Here is a 19,968-nt window from a genome sequence, read left to right as displayed (position 1 = left end):
GCCGCTGCCTCACAGCCGGCCTCCCCGGAGGGGCCTGGAGCCACCAACCCCCCTGAGGACCTAGGGAAGTTTTCAGGCGACCCCTCCCCCTATTCCCTTTGTTTTTCTCCCAGCTCCGTCATATGATACACTTACATTTCCTTGTTGGTCCTCCGTCCCCCACGAGGCAGGGCTTCTGCCTGGTACCTAATCAGCGCTACGCTAATCAGTGCATGTTTACGGAGTGAATGAGTGAACACCTGCCAGGCCTAGTACATCCCTAACCGGCTGGGATAGTGATGCGGGGAAGAGGTGAGGGTGGCTGGGCCAGGAGAGGTGGGGGCTGAGCGAGGAGGTGAGACCAACAGGACTAGGCAATGTCTGGGGTTGGGGGGAGGAGTGAGTCCTGGAGGGTCTGGCGGGGAAGGCTGATCCCTTGGACGCTCACCCCCGACTTTGTTTGGAAGCCCTGACACCCTCTGGGCTGGTGCCTCCCCCTGAGATGGGCCCCTCCCTGTCCCCATCGCCTACTTCTCAAACTCCCCTATCAAGACCCAGGATACACACACCCTCTCCCCTACAGAACCAACCAAAATACAAACTGAAAGGGACCTTGCAAGCTCTCACCACAGATGTCTGCAGTTCAGGGGACTCAAAGAGGAACTGGTTCTCTGGGGCTGAGGGTACTTGGCCACAGTGCGGGGGGACTTCCTGCCCCCTGCGTCACCCCTCACCAGCCTAGAGAGACCCTGAAGAGTTAGTGCCTGAATAGCACATGGCCATTCTGGGCACCCAGTCCTCACCAGGCACGAAGTTTCCCCCATCTTTTCTCATTAACACCAGTGACTGTAAATTTGTGACTGCCGTGGTCAACACAAACCAAAACACATTGAGTGGCAGGACATATTATATCGTTAACTGTGATAAAATATACATAACATGAAAGTTACCATTTTAACCATTTTAAAGTGTATTATCCAATGGCATTAAGTACACTCACTCTGTTGTACAACTACCACCACTATCCACAGCCTGAACTTTTTCTTCCTCCCAAACTGAACCTCTGTCCCTACTGAACACTAACTCCCCAGCTCCCCCTCCCTTAGCCCCCGGCACCCCCTCCCCTAGCCCCCCAGCTGCCCCTCCCCTAGCCCCCAGCACCCACCCTCCTGCTTTCTGTCTCCCTGAATTTGACTTCTCTAAGTGTGGTGTATGAGTGAGTCACACAGTATTTGTGTTTTTGTGACTGGCTAATTTCTCTTTAATATAATGTCCTTACGGTTCACATGTTGTAGCCTGTATCAGAATTTCTTTCCTTTTTACCATCGAATAATAGCCCATTGTGTGGATACAATACATTTTTGCTCATCCATTCATCCGTTGGTGGGAGTTTTATCCATCGATGGGTTGCTTTCACCTTTTCCCGATCGTAAATAATGTGGCTACGGATGTCAGTGTATAAATATTTGTTTAAGTCTCTGCTTCCTCTTCTCTTGGGTGTTTACCCAGAAATGGAATTGCTGGATCATACGGTAATTCTATGTTTAATTTAGGACTTATCTTTAAGCGATTATTCAGATGATCCTAAATAGGATTATAGTCAATTTGTTTTTAATTCACAAACCCAAAACTCACTGAATTTTTAAACTCTCATACTCTGCAGGTTATGTCCCAAGACTCCAGGCTGAGACCCGCTAGAGCTACACAGCCCTACTGGGATGACCTTGCGGCATGAGTGATCGTGAGTGCAGGAATGTGGGCAGTCTGCGTCAAGATGCTCTGTGCAGATAAAGACACTCGTGTTTCAAAGATTGACCGTGAAAGAGCCCTCTCATTAGTAATTTTTGTATTGATTACCTGTTGAAATGATCATATTTTGGCTATACTGGGTTAAAGGAAGTAGAGTATTACAATTAATATTGAAACCACAGACACGCGGTTCTCTCTGTCTCGGCGCAGAAAGAATTCAGTGAGAGGCAAAGTGGTAGATGAGAAGCGATTGATTAGAATGGGATGCTTTTGAGGCTTACCAGTGGGCAGGCAAGAGGGTGCTCTGCCCCGAGAACTTAATGGACTACAGTTTTATAGTCAAAGGAAAAGTGGGGCGGAGGAGGGGACCGCCTTCTTCCTCATTCTGGAGCAGATGTCAAGCTTCCATCATCAGCTCCTCCTGTACAGAAGGAGGAGTTTTCTTGTCCCTGCATGGCCAAGCCTGGACTGTCATAGCGCAACAGAAATGAGCAGAAAGGTGGTGACACACACTAAAATACGGCAAGTCATCTCAGGTTTCAGTATAAAGTCACCCTCTCCGCATAGTCTGGCTTTTAGGGTACACAGAGGAGTGTATCCTACGAATCGTTAACTTACTGAGCTCACCAGGCTGGATGTGGGGCTCACGCCAACATTATTTTATTGTTTGGGGGCATCGTGCTCCTATTGCCCAGTTTTGTGGTTAAGCAAAACTGCTTTCTCGAGTGGCCGTCAGCTTACAGAGGTCTCCCACGCTTTTTTCTTTACTCATGATCCCCTAGGGCGGTGAACCATTTAATCACCTACTTTGTCCCTTTACTCTGTGCCTATCAGTTTCACTCGTATCTTTTCACTTTTTGAGTGTGACTCGGAAGGAATCCAGCATGGCATTTGTGATTCAAACTTCCTGTCTATTGAAAACATAACCCTGGCAGGTTAATCCAGGTGATTGCTGAGTCTAGAGGAGGAGTGTGGAGCTTGGAAGCCTTGGCTGGCTCTCTTGTTTATTTTTAATTGAGAGAAAGTTCACATAACATACACTCAACCACATTAAAGAGCACAATTCTATGTGGCACATGGTGTGTTCACAACCTTGGAAAACCACCACCTCTCCCTAGTTTCAGACTTTTTCATCACCCCAGAAAAACACCTCATATCCACTAAGGATACACTCTCATTTCCCCCTCCCCCCCCCCCCGGGCCATGGCAACCACTGATCTGCCTTATGTCTCTATGCATTTGCCTATTCCCAACACTTCATATAAATGGAATTAGACAACACATGGCCTTACGTGTCTATCTTCTTTCACTGGGCATAATGTCATCAAGGCTCAGCCATTTTACAGAGTACATCAGTCCTTCATTGCTTTTTATGGCTGAATAATATTCCACTGTATGCACAGACCACCATGAGCTGATCCACCCACCCACTGAGGAATGCTGGGGTTGTTTCCGCCTTTTGACTGTTATGAGTTGTGCTGCTGTGAACATTTGTGTATAAATTCTGTGCGGACATCTGTTTCCATTTCCTGGGATGGAATTCCTGGGTCACTTGGTAACGGCTGTGTCTGTTTGTCTTTTTTACCTTACTTATGTACCAAAATCCTAGATATACATTTTCAAAGAGCCAACAGCTTCCTTGCGGTGTGTTAGGACACACCCTTGAACCTGCTGAAGTAGGGTCTGGGAGGTACTTGCTGGGGATGCCCCCCATGTCACTATTTTTAGGAATCTGTTCTTAGAGGATTCAAATCTCCAGAGGGTCCTTCAATGTCCTGCCTGGAGGGTCAAGGCCTGGCTGCTGCTTGGAGCAGGACAGGAGATAAGGCAGGGGCTCTGGACTCAGAAGCCCCCACCTCTTGGCTCTGTGTTTTCAGTATGACGCCCCTATCCCCAGGCCAGGGATCCCTGTCGCCAGAGAACGACTCTTTTCCTGCTGGGGTTGGGAGGGGTGGCTACCTAGCAGTTCTGCAATAGGATTTGGGGGCCCAACTACTCTTTACTTCGCCCCCTCCCGCTACCCTACCTGGGGCTGTCCCATCAGGCTAAACCCTTGGTGGTTCTATGGGGTAAACCACACTGGGGCTCAGCTGCCACCCTGCTCGCTCGGCACGTGGCCACCACTCTGTGTTTACTTTCCAGCTTCAGAACTGCACTGGCTTGTCTCCCGTCCTGCTTGCCCCATCCTCATGGCTTACACCTTTTTTTCTTTGGCCATGCCATTCAGCTTGCTACGTCTTAGTTCCTAGACTAGGGGTTGAATCTGGATCCTCAGAAGGGAAAGTGTGGCACACTAAGCACTGGACCACCAGGGAATTGCCAAAACATTGCTATCTTTTTTCTTTTTATGCTTTTTTTTTTTTTGGCTGCATCATGCAACTTGCAGGTGCAGATCCCTAGTTCCCCAACTAGGGATCGAACCTGGGCCCCCAGCAGTGGACGTGCAGAGTTCTAACCACTGGACAGTCAGGGAATTCTATACTTAAAAAAAAAATTTGTGTAGTCTTCACAGGGTTTCAGAGGGGAAGAAAGTGCCTGTTTCGTTTGCCATCTTTAGCAAAGTTGTTGGGACGTGACTAGACTAGAAGCCCATATCCTTAAGGAGTATGCCAGCCCCGGCTCTGGGGAGTTTCCGAACCCGTCAGCAAGAAGGGGGGCTCCCACTCAGCTTGGGTCTCAGGGCCTATTCCAGCTGGAGTTCCAGGTGCTGGGTTATCTTCCCTCCAGGGCAGGAATCTCATTGGACTTCCCCCTCTCTCCACCCTCCCACCCACAGCCCCTGACCCAGGGCTGCACACAGTTGGCGCTCAGCGTGCTTTGCCACTAGACAGAGAAAGAAAGCAAAGGATACATGGGAAGAAGCGACTGTTGCGCGAAGGCTTGGAGCTGACGAAAGCGGAGTGTGAGGGGACCTTCCTCTGCTTTCATCTCAGGATCACCTCCTACCTGTCCTTGAACTCTCCTTGGGTTTTCTTCCTGGGCCTGAGACCCCAGGAGTGCTCAGTTCAGGAAGGCTGGGACCAGGCCCTCAACTGCAGGCCACCCCACTAAAGGGAACCGAGGCCCTGCTGGTCACTGAGAGGCAGGGCCAACCTCATTAGGTGCTACAGACAGCCCCAGGGTTGGGACCTTCAGGGAAGGGCTGGACCCAGCACACCCGCCCGCCCCCACTATCTGGGCCTGACTTTCTGCCCAGCGCCCTGCCGCCTGCTCTGTCAGCCCGGCCCCACTCCCTGCTAAAACGTGTGCCGCCTCCTCCCCGGAGAGGGTGGCCTGACCGCCACAGCCTCCTCAGGCCCACTGCAGCCGCCAGCCCTACAGGCCCTCCACACCCTGGGCCTGTGCTCCTGCCTTTCGGGCCACCCGGAGCTGCCTTCTTTTCCTTCTCTACCCAGCTGAATGCTACTTCTGTCAAGATGCCACCCCACTCCCTCCAGACGATATTCCAGGAGCCCTTGAATCTTGGTCAGGTGTAACCCCAGACTGCGAGCCAGGACAGGGCCATAGCCGATTCCTGCCTGGTCTGAAGTTGAGGGCCACGTCCCAGTGTGGGGGAAAGCCTGGTACCTCCCCTGTCCCCAAATCCCAGAGGACAAGTCAGACCTGGCAAGAAAATTCCAGTGTGACCTGTGATCTCAGAGGGTCCTTGTGAAAGTTCCCCTCCTGTACCCGGGGGGTCAGGATATGTTAAACCCACACTGAGGGACTGCTGTCAAATCCCACCTCTCAGGCCTGGAAAGTCCTTTGAAAATCATGAGGCAACCTCCTGGGGCGTAGAGAAAAGCCTCAGGTTCAAATTCCTGCTACCACGTGATCCTGGGCACCAGCTCATCTGAGTCTTGGTTTCCTTTTCTCTACGGTGAGGTCACTGACATCTGCTGCTTGGCCAGGTTGGTAACTATTACGCGAGACCTCATTGTTAGGTACCTGCCTGGTACATGAGTACAATTCATTAAATGATAGTTGTGGGCTTTCACAGAAAGCTGAGCTGTAAACCCTCATTTGGAACTGAGACAGGGATCAGAGAGCTTTGGGGCCTCATCCAAGGCCACTCAGGGGCACAGAGATGTACCGTTCACAGAAGCACCAACTCATGGAAGGCCACCCAGAGAGGGCAGGTAGGCAGAGGCCATGCAGCATGGCCTTCAGGCAAGAACTCCAGGGGTACCTGGTCCTGTGGGGTTCCAGACCAGGGGTCTCCCTCTGGAGGGGGTGATTTGTGAGTCCAGGGTAGGGCCAAGGAATCTGTATTTTTAATAACTACGCCCTCTTCAGTGTCTGTGACAGGCTGGGTCTAGAGCTCAACCCTTCCGCTCCAGCAGATGCCAGGGGTGCAGCTCGGCTCACACACCAGGAAGATGGACATCTCCACGTTTACGGTGTGCGCAGGTAGCCCCCTCTGACGTTCAACAGCTCACAGGCTTACTAGCAAGTCCTTCTCCTGAGCAGAACTCTGTCTCCTGATCACTCTTCAAAGTCCCACCTGTGCTTTATTTCATTTCTAAAGCGAGGACTACCAACAGGACCCAGCGAACCTTCGGGCACACATCCCCGCCTGGTGGCACTGGGAGGCATGTGGGGGGCGGCCACCCTGAGGGCCTCCCTCACAAGTTAATGCCTTGCAGGTTCCCACCTGGCACAGAGTAGTTAAAGAGTTTTATAGGGTCACCTGGGTCCCTCAACCTGGGAACTGCTGGGCTCCCTGCAATGTGCCGAGGCCTCCGAATCTACAGGTCTGACATGGAGTGCTTCCTGAAGCATCGATTTACTTGGTGGTAAGTAATTAACTCACCTAGATATTCAAAGTAAGTTATAAGACATCTAATTGCTTACACACTTCCAAACTCTGGGGAGGGGGGTACTGGTGGGAGTAGTTTTCTATAGGCTAGAGATGTTTCCTGTAGCAAAGTTCTAGAAGCTCTCCCCCAGGCAGTTCACCCATTGCCTGTTCTTGCTCCTCTGATGTTTCTTCGACTTGCCCAGGCGCTGGCCTGTTGAGATGACTGAAGAAGAGGGTTTAGGTTGGAGGGGGCGGAGGAGAGGAGTGAGCAAACACGAAGGACTGCAACACAGCAGGTGTCGGGAGGTGGAGGCAGGAGGTATGGAAGGTTCTTGAGCTCAGCATCGTCTGGACAACAGGAAGGCTTTGCTGAAGAGACAACTGCGGGAAACAGGCAGGGGCTTTGGCCTCGAAAGAGAGGGTGGGGCTCTGAGGTCCACCCTGGCCCACTGAGTGACTTGGGAGAACAAGGCAAGCAGGGGCTGAATGAGCCAGCTGGTCCGATAGCCTGAAGGTGGGGGGGTAGAGGGGGTCACAGAGGCAGGAATGGAGACTATGAACTGGTGTCAATACTCCTCAAAACTGGCCGCCTGACACTGTCTGTCCTCGAGGAGTCCACCTGGACTCATGGAAACATCCAGCTCCGCTCTAAGCTGACATCACCTGTGTGGGGGAACCAAGCGTGTGCTCATGCCAAGCCTGTCCGGGTTAGCAGTGATCTGCATCGTTGTCTGGTTTCAAAGGAGGGGGCCCAGAAAGAAGAATCACAGAAGATGCTCTTGTTGGAGGAAACGTTTGGGAGCCTGGCTGACAGCCTCCCTCTGGGCTTCACTGAGAAGAGGTTGAACCACACCCATGGCCTGATGTCTGGGTTCCTGGGATAAGCGGCCGGTAGCACCTGCTACATGCAATGACCAGGCAGAGTCTTCATAATACATGACTCCACAGTGTTAGAGGGATGAGGTCTCAAGTCCCGTAAAGCAGAAAGAGGCTCTTTGTGGACCAGTATTCATAGAATAGCTTCCACGCAGACAAAACTGAAATGAAGCTGAGCAACCCTCTCAACATGTATTAACCAGTGAGGATGGGAGGCCTGCAGCCCAGCCAGCCACACCACACTTGTGCTGAGAACCGAGCCTGCCACCAGGAAGACTGGGGGCCACACAACAGCCCCACCACCATCCACAGGCCTGGAGGACCTGGCCCGCAGCAGGAGAGACCCGTTGGCCTCTCCAGATGTGCAAGGACCTGGGGGGCCCTGGACAACACAGCGCTCTCCCTGGGGCTGGGAGACGGCAGCTCTGGTCCAGTCAGGAGGCCGGGTCCGCATCCCGGCTCTGCCACTCTCGGCCTGGGGAGCTGGTGCTTCCAGGTGCCGAGCAGGGTAGGCAACAGCAGCCACCTCCCAGGGCCACTGAGAGTTACACGAGATATGAGTGAAAGACTCTTAACACCACGGCATATAATACCACCCTTTATTATTTCTTTACTGCAGTAAAAAAGTGATTCTATTTCTAGAGACCAAACAGCATCACAGACACTCTTGGAAGAGAATTCCTTTTGTTCCCGAGCCTCTGTGACTGATCTGAAATCTGCTCACCTGCACAACAGAGACGGCCTCGCAGTTGGGGCGGGCTAAGGGTTCCCTGCTGAGATCCGCTCCTCATGGAAACCAGCACCGTACGGGGCCCTGCCCCACCACAGGGAAACACATTCCTGGACCACAGAGCCAACAGGGGACCTTGGAACTAGCCTCAGACTTTTCACACTCCAAGCACACCTGACGCCACACACTGTGGCCAGTCCCTGGTTAGCTGTCTGGGGAGTGGTGGGCAGGAGCCTGGGACCTGGGGAGGGGGTGGTAAGAATCCCGGGGACCTCAGAGACTGACAGAAAGATGCAAATTCTGCCCCCCCACTAATTGGACTTCCCAGGTGGCACAAAAGTAAAGAATCTGCCTGTCAATACAGGAGATGCCAGAGACACGGGTTTGATCCCTGGATTGGGAAGATCCCCTGGAGAAGGGCAGAGCAAGTACACTTGCCTGGGAAATCCCAAAGACAGAGGATCCTGGAGGGCAACAGTCCATGGGGTCACAAGAGTTGGACACAAGTGAGCGACTAAGCCTACACGCCACCCCTAACTGTGTGACCTGGGCCTGCTTCCTCCTCTGAAAACACGAAGGGCAATTCTAGCTGAGAGCCCTAGTGGCACCCCTCTCCGCTGAAGGCAGACCACAGGCACGGAACGATCTGACTCGGGGCCTGGGCTGGCCTGATCCTGCCCTAAGAGTCTGTAGAAACAGTGCGCATCTCCAAAGCTCCAGACCACCCAGAGCAGCTCGTCTCCAAGACCTCTTCCCTTTCGGAACCATTTCCCACCATTCTCTGTTTCTAATGAGCCCCGTGGCCTGACCGAAGACCTGTTTGTTACCCTGAAAACAGCAGAGACTCACAGTCAGTGGTAAAGATTGCAATCTTAGTGGCTCCCCAACCTGGGGCTCCCCGGGTCTGGGAGGGAAAGAGCTGCACCGGCTCCCGGAGAAGAGCAGCCGCTGTCCCGCTCAGGCCAGGCATGTCCTCACCTCTCCTTCACCCAGCTCTGGTGGGCTCCAGGACCACTGCTCCTGTTAGACCAGTTCCTTCCAGATCCTTCCCACCTGACCACCCCTCTGCAGTCATCCCAGTCCGCCTGAACCCAGGCGGGCCCAGGGACAGGTATAGGCCTCAAAGGTGCAGACGCCAACTGGAATTCCCCTCTGGAGGCCAGAGAAGAAAGGCAAGAACCACCATGGAGGTGAAGGGGGGCGCCAGCAGTGGCCACAGGCTCTTCCAGGCCAGGCGGGGGTGGGAAGGGATGGGCTCGGGAAAGCAGGGCCGCAGGCCTGCAGCACGCAAGGCCCCACTTGGTGGGCTCCTGGCTGCCGCACGCATACCCCGCGTTCGGAGAAACACGACGGTCCTGGCTGAGGAAGCCCCGTGCCGGCACCGTAATAAGGGGCCCAGCCTGCGTTGGCACACTCGGAGAACATTCTCCACAGCACTGAAGGCTGTGGGGTGAGAGAACGACGCAGGCTGAGGATGGGGCCCTGCCGGCCCCTACAGCACAGGCAAATGGCAGGAAAAGGTCCATCCTGCCCGGAGCTGGGCCCCTCGTCCCTGGGCCCCATCCTGTTGGGCAGCACTCCAGGACCAGGCTACGGCGCTGTCACCACACTCTGCTCGCCGTGGTCCACGCTCCAGAGGCGGTAGAACTCGGCAAAGTCCACGTAGGGCTCCACGCGGCCATCCTCGCCGGGCGGCAGGGAGTGGGCGGGCCGGGAGCGGAAGAGGCCCCCATCCGAGCTGGAGCTGCTGCTCTGGGTGTGCGTGTTGGTGGACTGCAGGGTCAGGGTCGGGCTCTGGCTGTGGGCACGACAGAGGCAAGTCAGTCACAGGCCTTGGCTTCTGGCCTGGGGACACATGGCGCCTGCCTTGGCCAATCCCTCTGGGCACAGGCCTCTCTGACAAAGGCCATCACGAAAGCCAGCCCGGCCAGGTGTTCTTTGGGGCAGGTGAAAAGTGAAAAGCATTTGTGAAGTTCTAGCTATAAGTGGCTATTTAAATTACCTGGAATTAAGTAAAACGGACCACTCACGCCAGTGCTCAACAATCACGAGGGGCTACTGGCTGCTGTGTGGGACACAGAACGCGTCGCCCTCCAAGCTGTGCTGAGCTGGATGCCATCTATTCCAGGCTCTCTGAATCCACCCTACGTCAGACCCCACTGACTGCAGGGAGGCCAGCATTCTTCTCCCAGGAAACCTCCTCACTCCTTCTCCTTGTTCCTCTCACTGCTGGGTCAGGACAGGCCCCCCCAGGCACCCACCCTCAGAGCCTGTAACATCTGGGAATTACCTGCCAACCCACCATCCTGCAAACGTCGCGCACTGCCTAGCACTCTGCACTGGGCCAGCCCCGGGGGCCCAACTAAGCTCCAGCGCGGGGTGGAGGTAAGAGGCTGTTTGGGGTCCTGGGGAGCCGGAGGCACAGAACGCCTAGTCTCCCTGCCTGGTCCGGGACGACCGCTACCACTCCCGGCCTTTGTGGACACAGCTGGTGGCTCTGCTGCAGGGGCGGGGAGATGCCCATTACTCAGTGGCCTGGCAGGCCCCTTGATCCCACAGTGGCAGTGGCAGGGGAGGCAGGCAGGGAGCTGGAAAGGCCCCCTGCAAGGCAGAGGGAAACCTTACTGGTGGCCCTTCCAACTGGCCAGCTCCTGAGTGGGTCGGGTGTGGCATCTCTATTATTCTCTGCGGGGGCTGGAATGTGGAAACCGGACCCACCCCCTGCTGTGGCAGCTGGTTGGGGGGCGGGACACACTCCCCAGAATGGAGGGGGTGGGGCAGACACCAGACCTGTCAGGCAGGTCTGCCCTGCAGAGTGAGGAGAAGACCTGCCTGCCACACCCCCAGGATCCAGACCCCCCAGCTGCAGCCACCCCTCCCCAAGCCTGAAACTAGAGGCCTCACTTCAAAGCTAACACTGGACACTTTCAGTCAGAGCGCACCAGCTCCCACGGGCCAGCACAGGTCAAACAATGCCCCACAAGCACGGGCGCCATGGGGTGGCCTCCCAAACCACACACTCTGAGCCGGGAGCAAAGAACAAGAGGAAAACATTCCTATTAAATGAAAACTGACCCGTGGCACCTGCAGGAAGAAGTGAATGGCAGGCTGTCGGCATGAACCGCCTGTCCCCATCCCTCTCTGCCCGGCTTCAGGGAGCTGCTGGAACCAGATCTACGCAGGCCTACCCAGGGATGTGGAGTTGGGGAGTTTGAGAGGAACAAGACCCTACAGGACGCGGCCTGTGGCCACTCCATCCAGGGATCGAGGGCTGTCCTGGGGAAGCAGGCCTGCCTGAAAGCGGCTGGGGGTGGGGGTGGGCGCTTACTTGGTGAGGGTGGGAGTGGCCTCGTCCAGGGTGGAAGCGCTGTGGGCCCCATTGACCAGCTGGCCCTGGGAGGGCATGACGAGGGACAGAGTCACGCTGGTCTTGCTGGTGCTCTGGGCGCTCGAGTAAGGCACAGACACGGGGTACACACGTCCTCCAGCGGCTATGGGAGGAAGAGAGTGGTGGGCCACGGGATGCAGCTGGTGGGGAACCCTGGGGTGGCAGGAACAGGACTGCGCCGGGAGCTGAGAAGATAGGCAGGGGCCCGGCTTGGTGCCCCGAGCTTGGCCCTCTGCCTCTTGGGACGGCGAAGGAGTATTTGGCAGAGACAAGGTCCTGGCCAGGCGGGGGCCTGCTCTCAGCAGCAAAGCATCGCTGGTGCTCAAGCAGGAGAAAAAACCAGGGCTGCGCTGCCTCAATGAAAGGGTTACTGCATGGCTTCCCACGATGCTTTAACCCGAGGGCTAAGAATGCTCCTGGGTGAGGTTGGCCCAACAAAAATATGGTTGCAATAACAACCTAAAACTGCAGGAACCCCGCTGTCCGTGGGAGAACGAATCCCTCTGCGGAGGCCTGAGTGCTGGGGCTCGCTTGTTTGAAAAAAGAAAAGGAAACGCAGCCTCAGGAACTGATGGTCTTGACACGACACAGCACTAGGAGGGAGGGCAAAAGCACAATCGCCTCTCTTCCTGGGCAGCTCGATTCAGAATTAAACCAAATCACCTCCAACACAGCCAACTGTGCCTAGGTCCCTTCCTCCCAGGGCCTTGGTTTCCTTTCTGTAAATGGTCATTAATGAGGATGAAAGGAAATGTGGCAGGTGAGGTGCCTGCTGCACAGCAGGCCCTGGGCCAGCGGGTGCCATGGTCCCAGAGATGTGGCCCATGGCACTGCAAAGTGCTTCCCGCAGCTCAGGTCTTTAGGGGGAGGCCAGGGCAGAAGGTACTGTCCTGGTTTCACAGACAAAAAGGGAAATGTAAGCGCAGCTCAGAGAGCTTTCAAGTCAGAACCCGACCTGGAAGTGCTCAAAGGCAGGACTCCCAACCCCACTCCACCCAAGGCAGCGAGGCCCAAGGCCTCAGCTGCTCTGCCCGAGCCCAGCCCCAGACAGTGGCCTCGGATGCCTTCCTGTGCACGTGGCATACACACCTGGGGCTGGGGAGGGTGCAGACTGGCTCATCTCGCCCAGGGGGTAGCCAAAGTTCCGCACCAGTAGGGTCATGTCCTCATGCCTCGGACAGAACTTGGCACGCTCCCCGCCACTGGCAAAGGTGTCGCTGTGGATCCGCTTCACCCGGTCCACCACGGCCTGGGCCACCGCATCGAGCGAAGTCTGCTTGGCGAACTCCGTGTCGATCATGGCGGCGATCTCCTGGGGGTGAGGCGAGCACCAAGCCGGTGAGGAATGAGCGGTCCCAGCGACTGCAGGCCCCAACTGCACCGTCTTCACAGTCTAATCAGGACACTTAGGGGTCACCAGCCAAGCCTGCGATCTGAGCTTCTCAAGCTAGTCAGGATAACTCTCCCGGAACTTTCTCATTAGAGAAGATGTGACCTTGTGATTTCTCTGATTTTTGGCTTTCAGACCAAAACAATGGGGGAGTAACATCCACCTCACTGCATTACAATGAGGATAAAACGGATGTGAGGACACTTCAGAGACTACTACAAAGCCCAGTACAAACCGTCATTATGAATAAGCTTTCTTTCCTGGAACAAACTTACTGTAGGAGATAATATGCCAGTTTTGCCAGAAACTGAGGACACAGGATGAAGACGGGGCCCTGTCCCCAGAAAAGTCCACTGTTCAGTGCATTCTAGAAGCCAGAAAAAGCCACTACATAATCTTATTGTGAAGACCAAAGAAACAACAACAACAAAAAAATCACACTGCTCGCCGCAGTCTCCTGGAGGTAGGAGAGCAGAAGCAGGTAACAGGAAATGACCTGGGCATGGTCCGGGGGAGGTGGCAGAAATGGGCTCAGCTCTATCACCGAGCAGCTGTGTCACCTCCGACAAGACCCTGGACTCTGTGAGCCCCAAAGTCCCTAATCTGACATGGCAGTGAGCCCTCACCCCCACTACGTTATCAGGCAACTGGAAGGAATGAGATAAAATAGGCGAAAACCTAGAGCACGGGTGGTAAGAGACAGTTAGGCGCCTAGACTTACCCTTCTTACTCTCATTAGGACAGAATCACAGATGGAAGGAGGAGCACCAGCTGAACTTCCCTGCCCGGCCCCGCCAGCCGAGGTCTTCCCTTCAAGGTCATCCTTCAAGTGACTGCCTCGAGTCCCACTTCAGAGACACACACACGCTCCGAGGCAGAGGGGAAAGCAGCATCTCCCATGGGCTAAGGACCTGTGCCTTCCTCGCCCGGCCCTCACCGCAGCCCCACAAAGTTAAGAGGTCAGCATCCTCATCTTAGAAATGAGGCTCAAACTATAAGTCGTCTCAGCTCAAAGAGCAAAGTGGAAGAGGCAGTGGAGTGGGACCTGAGCAGGCCCGAGTCCTCATCTGGCACTCTGTGTACCAGGCTGCACCCCTGCAGGCCAGGCCTTTCCCAACAGTCTCCAGAGCCATGCCTGCCTTCACTTTCCTCACCCTCTTCCCTGAGGCTCCGCTCAGGGCCCTGGGGACTGACACTGCTTCAGGTCCGGAAGAGCAAAGCTTTTGGGTGGGATGGGTTTGCTTAGAACTCTGGGCTTTTTCTTCTCCCAGTTTTGAACACAGCAATGTCTAGCAAAAGCATTTGAGAATCAGAACTCTACGTCCCTGATTACCCTGGAGCTGAGCGGGAGAGCTGACTGCAGCCCCCAGGGAGCATGCCACCCGGCAGGCTGGTCAGCCACGCTCTACCCATGCCCAGCTCACCTGGTTGGCCTGCCCAGGCCCGTGGGCTGCCTCCAGGGCCTTGTACAGCCCCTCGGACATCAGCACCAGGAAGCCTGTCACCCCATCCAGGGGCTGTGCACCGTGGATTTCAGGCTCCGCGATGATCGGCTTGGACTTGGCAGCGCTGTGGGAAGAGAGTGGAGGGGAGAGCTGTGCTTGGAATGGGCCCTGGGACATTTATCCTGGTGAGAAGAATCTACACCCAGAATGTAAAATAAAACATACTTCTGACAAGAGCAAAAGAAATAGAGGAAAGAGCAAAACCAAGAAAACAGACCTGTCTTCTGAGGACAGCTGCCAAAATAAAGCTCAGCAGGCCAGGAAAGTCAGTGGGCAGCTGAGGTCAGAACAGCCAAGGTCAAAGGCCCAATCCTGGCCCCACCCCACATCTCCTGTCCATAAAGAAGTCCACATCTCCCCGAAGCTGACTAGAGTCCAAATACACTGCAGCTGCAAAGGGACCATGAGCTGCTGGTCCATCAGAGCTGGGGCAATGTCAGCAAGTTCCAACACATGCACGCAGGGCAAGGATGAGGGGATGATCCTGGCAATAGGATTTAAAAGAGTGAGTCTAGAAACACCCCAAAAGTCCATTAGCAGGGGCAGGTTAGGCGGGTGCTGACAGCTGCACCCTGGAATCCTAGTTGCAGCTACCAAGAATGCGGCAGCCGAGACTGCAGGTGTGCAGGGAAGGAGAGCCACACGCCTATGCTGAGAACAGTCAGGTGCACAACACGGCATGGGATGTGAGATCTGTAGCTGTTCTGAAAAAGAAATCTGCCCCCTCCCTGCACCCACCACACCCACACACACCCCCCTCCCCCCCCACCACGTATACACTCGTGCACAGAAACTAGCAGCCTCTGAGGAAGGAGTCTGAGCCTGGGGTGGGGGGAAGATCCACTTTTCACTCCATATCCTGGGCATTTCTTGAATTGTTCTAAAATGCAATGTGCCTTCCCATAAAGCAAACACAACCCTGTGAATTAGACAAAAGGTTCCAAACTTGATTATTTAAACCCAAGCTCTGAATCCAGGCTCCCTGGGTGCAAGTCTTGACTCAGCCCATTGTTAGCCTTGAGACCAAGCAGGCTACCCACTGTCTGCATGTGTCAGTTTCCTCATATGAAAATATTTTTGGGGCAGAAACAGCACCCACCTCACAGGGCCTGAGTGAGGACGGAATAAGAGCATGGATGTGAAGAGCCGTGCACCGGCTTAGATGAAGGCTCACAATTATTACCCTCTCCCGTCTGCTGCGAGCACTGGGTGGCGCCTAGCGGGGACAACCCATCTAGCACCCCCGCCTTGGCCTCAGCCACGAGAGCGCTGACCAACAGGCTTCAGTCTGTTTCTGTCCACACGAGGCCGCTCATGCCAACTCTGGCCTGCCAGGCCCCGTGGCACCGGATGCTGTCTGTGGCTTTGACCCAGCTCCCTAACTGACCCCCTGCCAGCCTGGTCTACAGGATCCTGACTCCTAGCCTACTGGGTCCAGGGCCTGCCCTACACCAACCTCTCTGGGAGGATGAAAGAATCTCCTTGGGCTCTGAACTACCTCAACTCTACCTCTTGTCCCCAGAGCCTACAATCTGTTATCTGCCCCTGGGCCTCTGGTCTTCCAGACAAACGAGGGGCAGCTGGGCCGGCGCTTACCTGAGTAGGTCGACGTCAGTGTACCCGTACTTGACCTTGTAATCCCCGATGCGCCTGGTGCTCTCCTGCCCACAGATGACCCCCACTTGCTTGATCTTTCCTGCATCCAAACCTACCAAAGGGAGAAAAACACACCTCAGGCTTTGTTCATAAAGAAGAACCCAGCAGCTTCCCTGGTGGTCCAGTGGTTAAGAATCCGCCTGCCAGTGCAGGGGACGAGGGTTCAATCCCTGGTCTGGGAAAATAGCACGTGCTTCAGAGCAACTAAGCCCACGTGCACAACTACTGAGCCTGCAGGCCCCAGAGCCTGTGCTGCATGAGAGAAGCCACCAGAGGGAGGAGCCTGCATGCCGCAACCAGAGACGAGCCTCCGCTCTCCACAGCTAGAGAAAGCCGTGCACAGCAACAAGGACCCAGCGCCGCCAAAACCAATAATAAAAAATAAAAAAAAGAACCGAAAGGGGACAACACAGACATGTCCACAAAAACAAAGCAATGGGGACCCACTGAACAGGAAGCGAGGTCACAGCAGGGAGCCTTGGAAGGCAGCTAACCCCAAGTGCCCCAGTGTCCCCAGCCCCCCTGCTGTCGGAACACGCCTGGCTCAGAGTCCCTCCCTGACGGGAGACGAGACCTAGCACCGGCCAGCCAGGCTCCCTCTGTGGCCTGAGCTCACAGGGGAGAGCGGGGGTGGCCGTGGCAGGGCTGGAATCCCAGGACTTCTTTGGCCTCTCAGGCTCCACCAGCAACAGTGAGCAACCAGGGATACTTGGAAGCAACGCACACGTGATAACCCTTTCAACCCTTACACCATCCTGAGTGTTACTACTATCCTCGGTGCATAGAAGGGGAAAGTGAGGCACAGAAAACTCGAGTAAGATCCCAAACCACCAGCGAGTAAGTGGCCGAGCTGGGATTCGAGCCCGGGCAGGCCGGTCCCAAGCCCAAGGTCACAGCCTGTCCACGTTGTGCCTCTCTCTACACGGCCACCAGAAGGTGCAGAATGAGCCGCTGGGTTCGAGCCCCTCCCCCCAGAGCCCTCGGCCTGCACTGCCCGCCCCCACTCACCCAGCTGCGAGAGCCGGAAAAGCTCATCCTCATTCTCTGTGGTGTGGTCCACGTTCAGCTGCGTCACCTGCAGGCCATCCACCGTGGATTTGCATAGGAGTGCGCGGTTCGTACCTGCAGCAGAATGTGAGCAGCTGAGCTAAGACTGAGAGCACAGCGAAGAATAGGACACGTTGTAAAAAAGAGAGACAAGAGGCAGGCGTCTCACATGCGGAACTCCTTCAAAAGAGCAAAGAAGACAGGCTCAGACCACTGGAGCAAGTCACTAGCTGGGGACAGCTGATGAGATTAAGGAATTCGTTCAGACTTTTCCAGTGTCAACCAAGGATGATTATGATTTGAGTAAGAGACCTTTTTTCTAAGGAGACACACTGCAATATTTACAGATAACACGACAGTGTCAGGATTTGCTCCACAACAAGGCAGGGGCAGAGGGCTGTGGATGAAACGAAACTGGCCGGGGGAAGGGGTGTTGGGGCTGGGAGAGGGGCACACGGAAGTTCATTAAATGCTATTCTATTTGTTTACACTTTTGAGTTTTTCCCATAATGAAATCTTAAGGGAAGGAGGAAGAGAAGAGGCACCATGTCAGAGGGATCTCTCGGAGCCCCTGCAGTAGCCTGCACCCACGGGGCACCAGCTTCTCGGGTTCCCAGATGGCCTTTCTTTGCCTACAACCCCATCAGCCCTGGGACCCCGCTCCACCTCCAGGCTGCACCTAGCCCATCTTGGTCCCCTTCACAGGACGCCACATGGGTCTTCCACAGCCAGGCAGCCTCTTCCTTCTCAGAGGAAGCCACTGAGGTAGAGCAGAGAGAGGATGCAACTCCCCAAGCCACAAGCCAGTTAGGGACAGAGTAGGGACTAAAGCTGGGATGCCCGCCTCCTAGCAGGTACTTCAAACACTCTGGGCTGGGACCGAGATATCGTGTGGAGTAACGGGAAACACCCAGCGGCCTCAGGACACTTGAGCTGCACGTCTTCTGTGTCTGGGGAGCAGGCTGGCTACCCAAAGGACTCCTGGATCCTGAGGTGACCTTCTTCCCCACCGCGGCCTCGGGACAGGCAGGTGGCTCACCGACATTGGCCACGTAGAGCCTGTTGTTGAGAAGGACTGCCACGACGGCCATGGCTCCTCCCGAGACCTCCTTCTCCAAGGCCTTGAGTCTGTCGAGGATCTTCTGATACTGAGGCGGCAGCTGGTGCTGAGGGACACCCTAGAAGCCATCATGGGGGTTCAGAGCAGGCCAGGACCTGGAGACCATCTCACCCACCTGCCCCCCCTAAAGAGCGGGCATCTGAGGCCCGGCCGGGAGGGAAGCTGGCTGCAGCGCCAGAGCAGGTGTCTTTCAGGACAACCAGGCCACGACCTCACTTGTCCCGGCAGCCCCGAAGGCGCCTAAAGCATGACATGAGCAGGCAGGTGACGAGGCCTGGACTGATTCGGGCCAAGGACCGACCTGACAGGGGCTTCTCTCACACCCCTGCCCACCCTAGCAGAGCCTCAGAGCACGGCTGCTCACAGCTAGCCAACAAGGTCCCTAAAGGACAGAATTTTCGCCCACCCACATCCCATCAGGAACTATCCCCCTAATGCCTGCTGCTCTGGCCCAGCTGTGTCAATGGCTCGGGAGGGACACAGCAGATGAGTCCTTGCTCCAAGCAAAGACGGGCCTTGCTTCTCCAGGGGCACAGGCTGAGGACATCACCTCGGGCAGCTGGGACTGGAGGCTCGCCTTCTCAGCCAGTGCGTCATCAATGGACTCCAGGAAGCTCCTCTCCACCACATCAAAAGCCTAGATGCAGGGGACAAGGAAGCGAAGGCAGGTTGAAATACCACTGTCACCTGAGGCTGATACACCCCTTATTAATAGCAACAAGTCATAGCAACCACAGGTTGCCACGTGATGAGGCTTCACACAGGGAACCGCCAGGCACTGCTGCTCCTGCAGAGCAAGGTCTGACCAAGACGGCCCCGTGGGGCTGGTACCTTCCAGGAGGCATCACAGAGCAACCAGAGAAGCAAGAGATGGCAGAGAGGCTAAGGGCACAGGCTTGCAGTCAGGCCACCTGGGGGTGAACGTCAGCTCTGCCCCTGCCGGCCAGTCTCAGCCCCTCATCGATGACACAGAGAAAGTGCTGCCTGAGAGTCACTGAGAGCATCCCCCCGAGCACCCAGCCCTGGCTCAGAGTGAGTCTAGGTCAGTGACAGCTAATGTCACCGCCACATCCTGAAGGCCCCTTGACATGGGCCATGCCACCACCTTCCTCAGGGGCAGCTGACAGCTCTGGGCCCTGGCCCCGAGTGATCAGGCCTTTGGGTGCCAAGGCAGGAAAAAGGCTGGAAACGCTGTTATCGAGGAACCAGAATCCACCATTCTCATCTACAATTAATGCCTTGGGACTCGCTTCCAAAAGGAGATGCCAGGAGGAGAAACTCCAGAACCGCAGCAAGCAGGAACGCAGAACTGGAAAACGACACCAGCCAACCAGGAGTGAGGGGCTGCAGGGAGCAGGGCCCGGGAGCTGCAGTCACCCAGGCCAAGCGTCTGAGCCTCGTGGAAAGAAAGGGGTCACCCTAAACACCCTGCTTCTACCAGGGCTCAGCAACTCCCACCTCAGCCCTGGGTCCAAGGTGATGCCCATAAGCCCTTCCCCAGGAGGATCTCCTCTGGGCCAACCCTGGAAGTCACAGTCGGCCTGCCCGAGCCCGGTACCTGCAGCAGCACCCGCCGCACGTCGGCCTCGGTGTGCTCAGCGTTGAGCTGACCCAGCAGGAGCTCCGCCGACAGCCGCTGGGCCACGAAGTTGGTCACCCGGTTGCCATCGTAGCCGTTGAAGACCCCGTACAGGAAGCAGTTGTTCTCACTCCTGACAGGGAGACAGGGCAGGAGAGGCCTGAGACCA

General features: G+C 55.6%; 1 protein-coding gene across 1 annotated transcript in view; it reads right to left on the bottom strand.

Annotated features, from left to right (window-relative positions):
• Window positions 1-7,987: 7,987 nt before the first annotated feature.
• TAB1 (TGF-beta activated kinase 1 (MAP3K7) binding protein 1) overlaps window positions 7,988-19,968 on the bottom strand; it is a 75,622-nt gene continuing 63,641 nt past the window's right edge. The window contains exons 5-13 of the mRNA XM_052641517.1: window positions 19,779-19,932; window positions 18,771-18,857; window positions 18,140-18,278; window positions 17,062-17,175; window positions 15,994-16,105; window positions 14,317-14,461; window positions 12,592-12,814; window positions 11,443-11,605; window positions 7,988-9,912 (exon numbers count right to left, since the gene is read on the bottom strand). Coding sequence (XP_052497477.1) covers window positions 9,705-9,912; window positions 11,443-11,605; window positions 12,592-12,814; window positions 14,317-14,461; window positions 15,994-16,105; window positions 17,062-17,175; window positions 18,140-18,278; window positions 18,771-18,857; window positions 19,779-19,932 — 1,345 coding nt within the window. The 3' untranslated portion in view covers window positions 7,988-9,704. The remainder of the gene's footprint in view (window positions 9,913-11,442; window positions 11,606-12,591; window positions 12,815-14,316; window positions 14,462-15,993; window positions 16,106-17,061; window positions 17,176-18,139; window positions 18,279-18,770; window positions 18,858-19,778; window positions 19,933-19,968) is intronic.

The sequence above is a fragment of the Budorcas taxicolor genome, chromosome 5, assembly GCF_023091745.1.
Source record: "Budorcas taxicolor isolate Tak-1 chromosome 5, Takin1.1, whole genome shotgun sequence".
Lineage (NCBI taxonomy): Eukaryota > Metazoa > Chordata > Mammalia > Artiodactyla > Bovidae > Budorcas > Budorcas taxicolor.
Note: the sequence above shows the minus strand (reverse complement) of the source record. Positions and strands in the feature narration are given on the sequence as shown.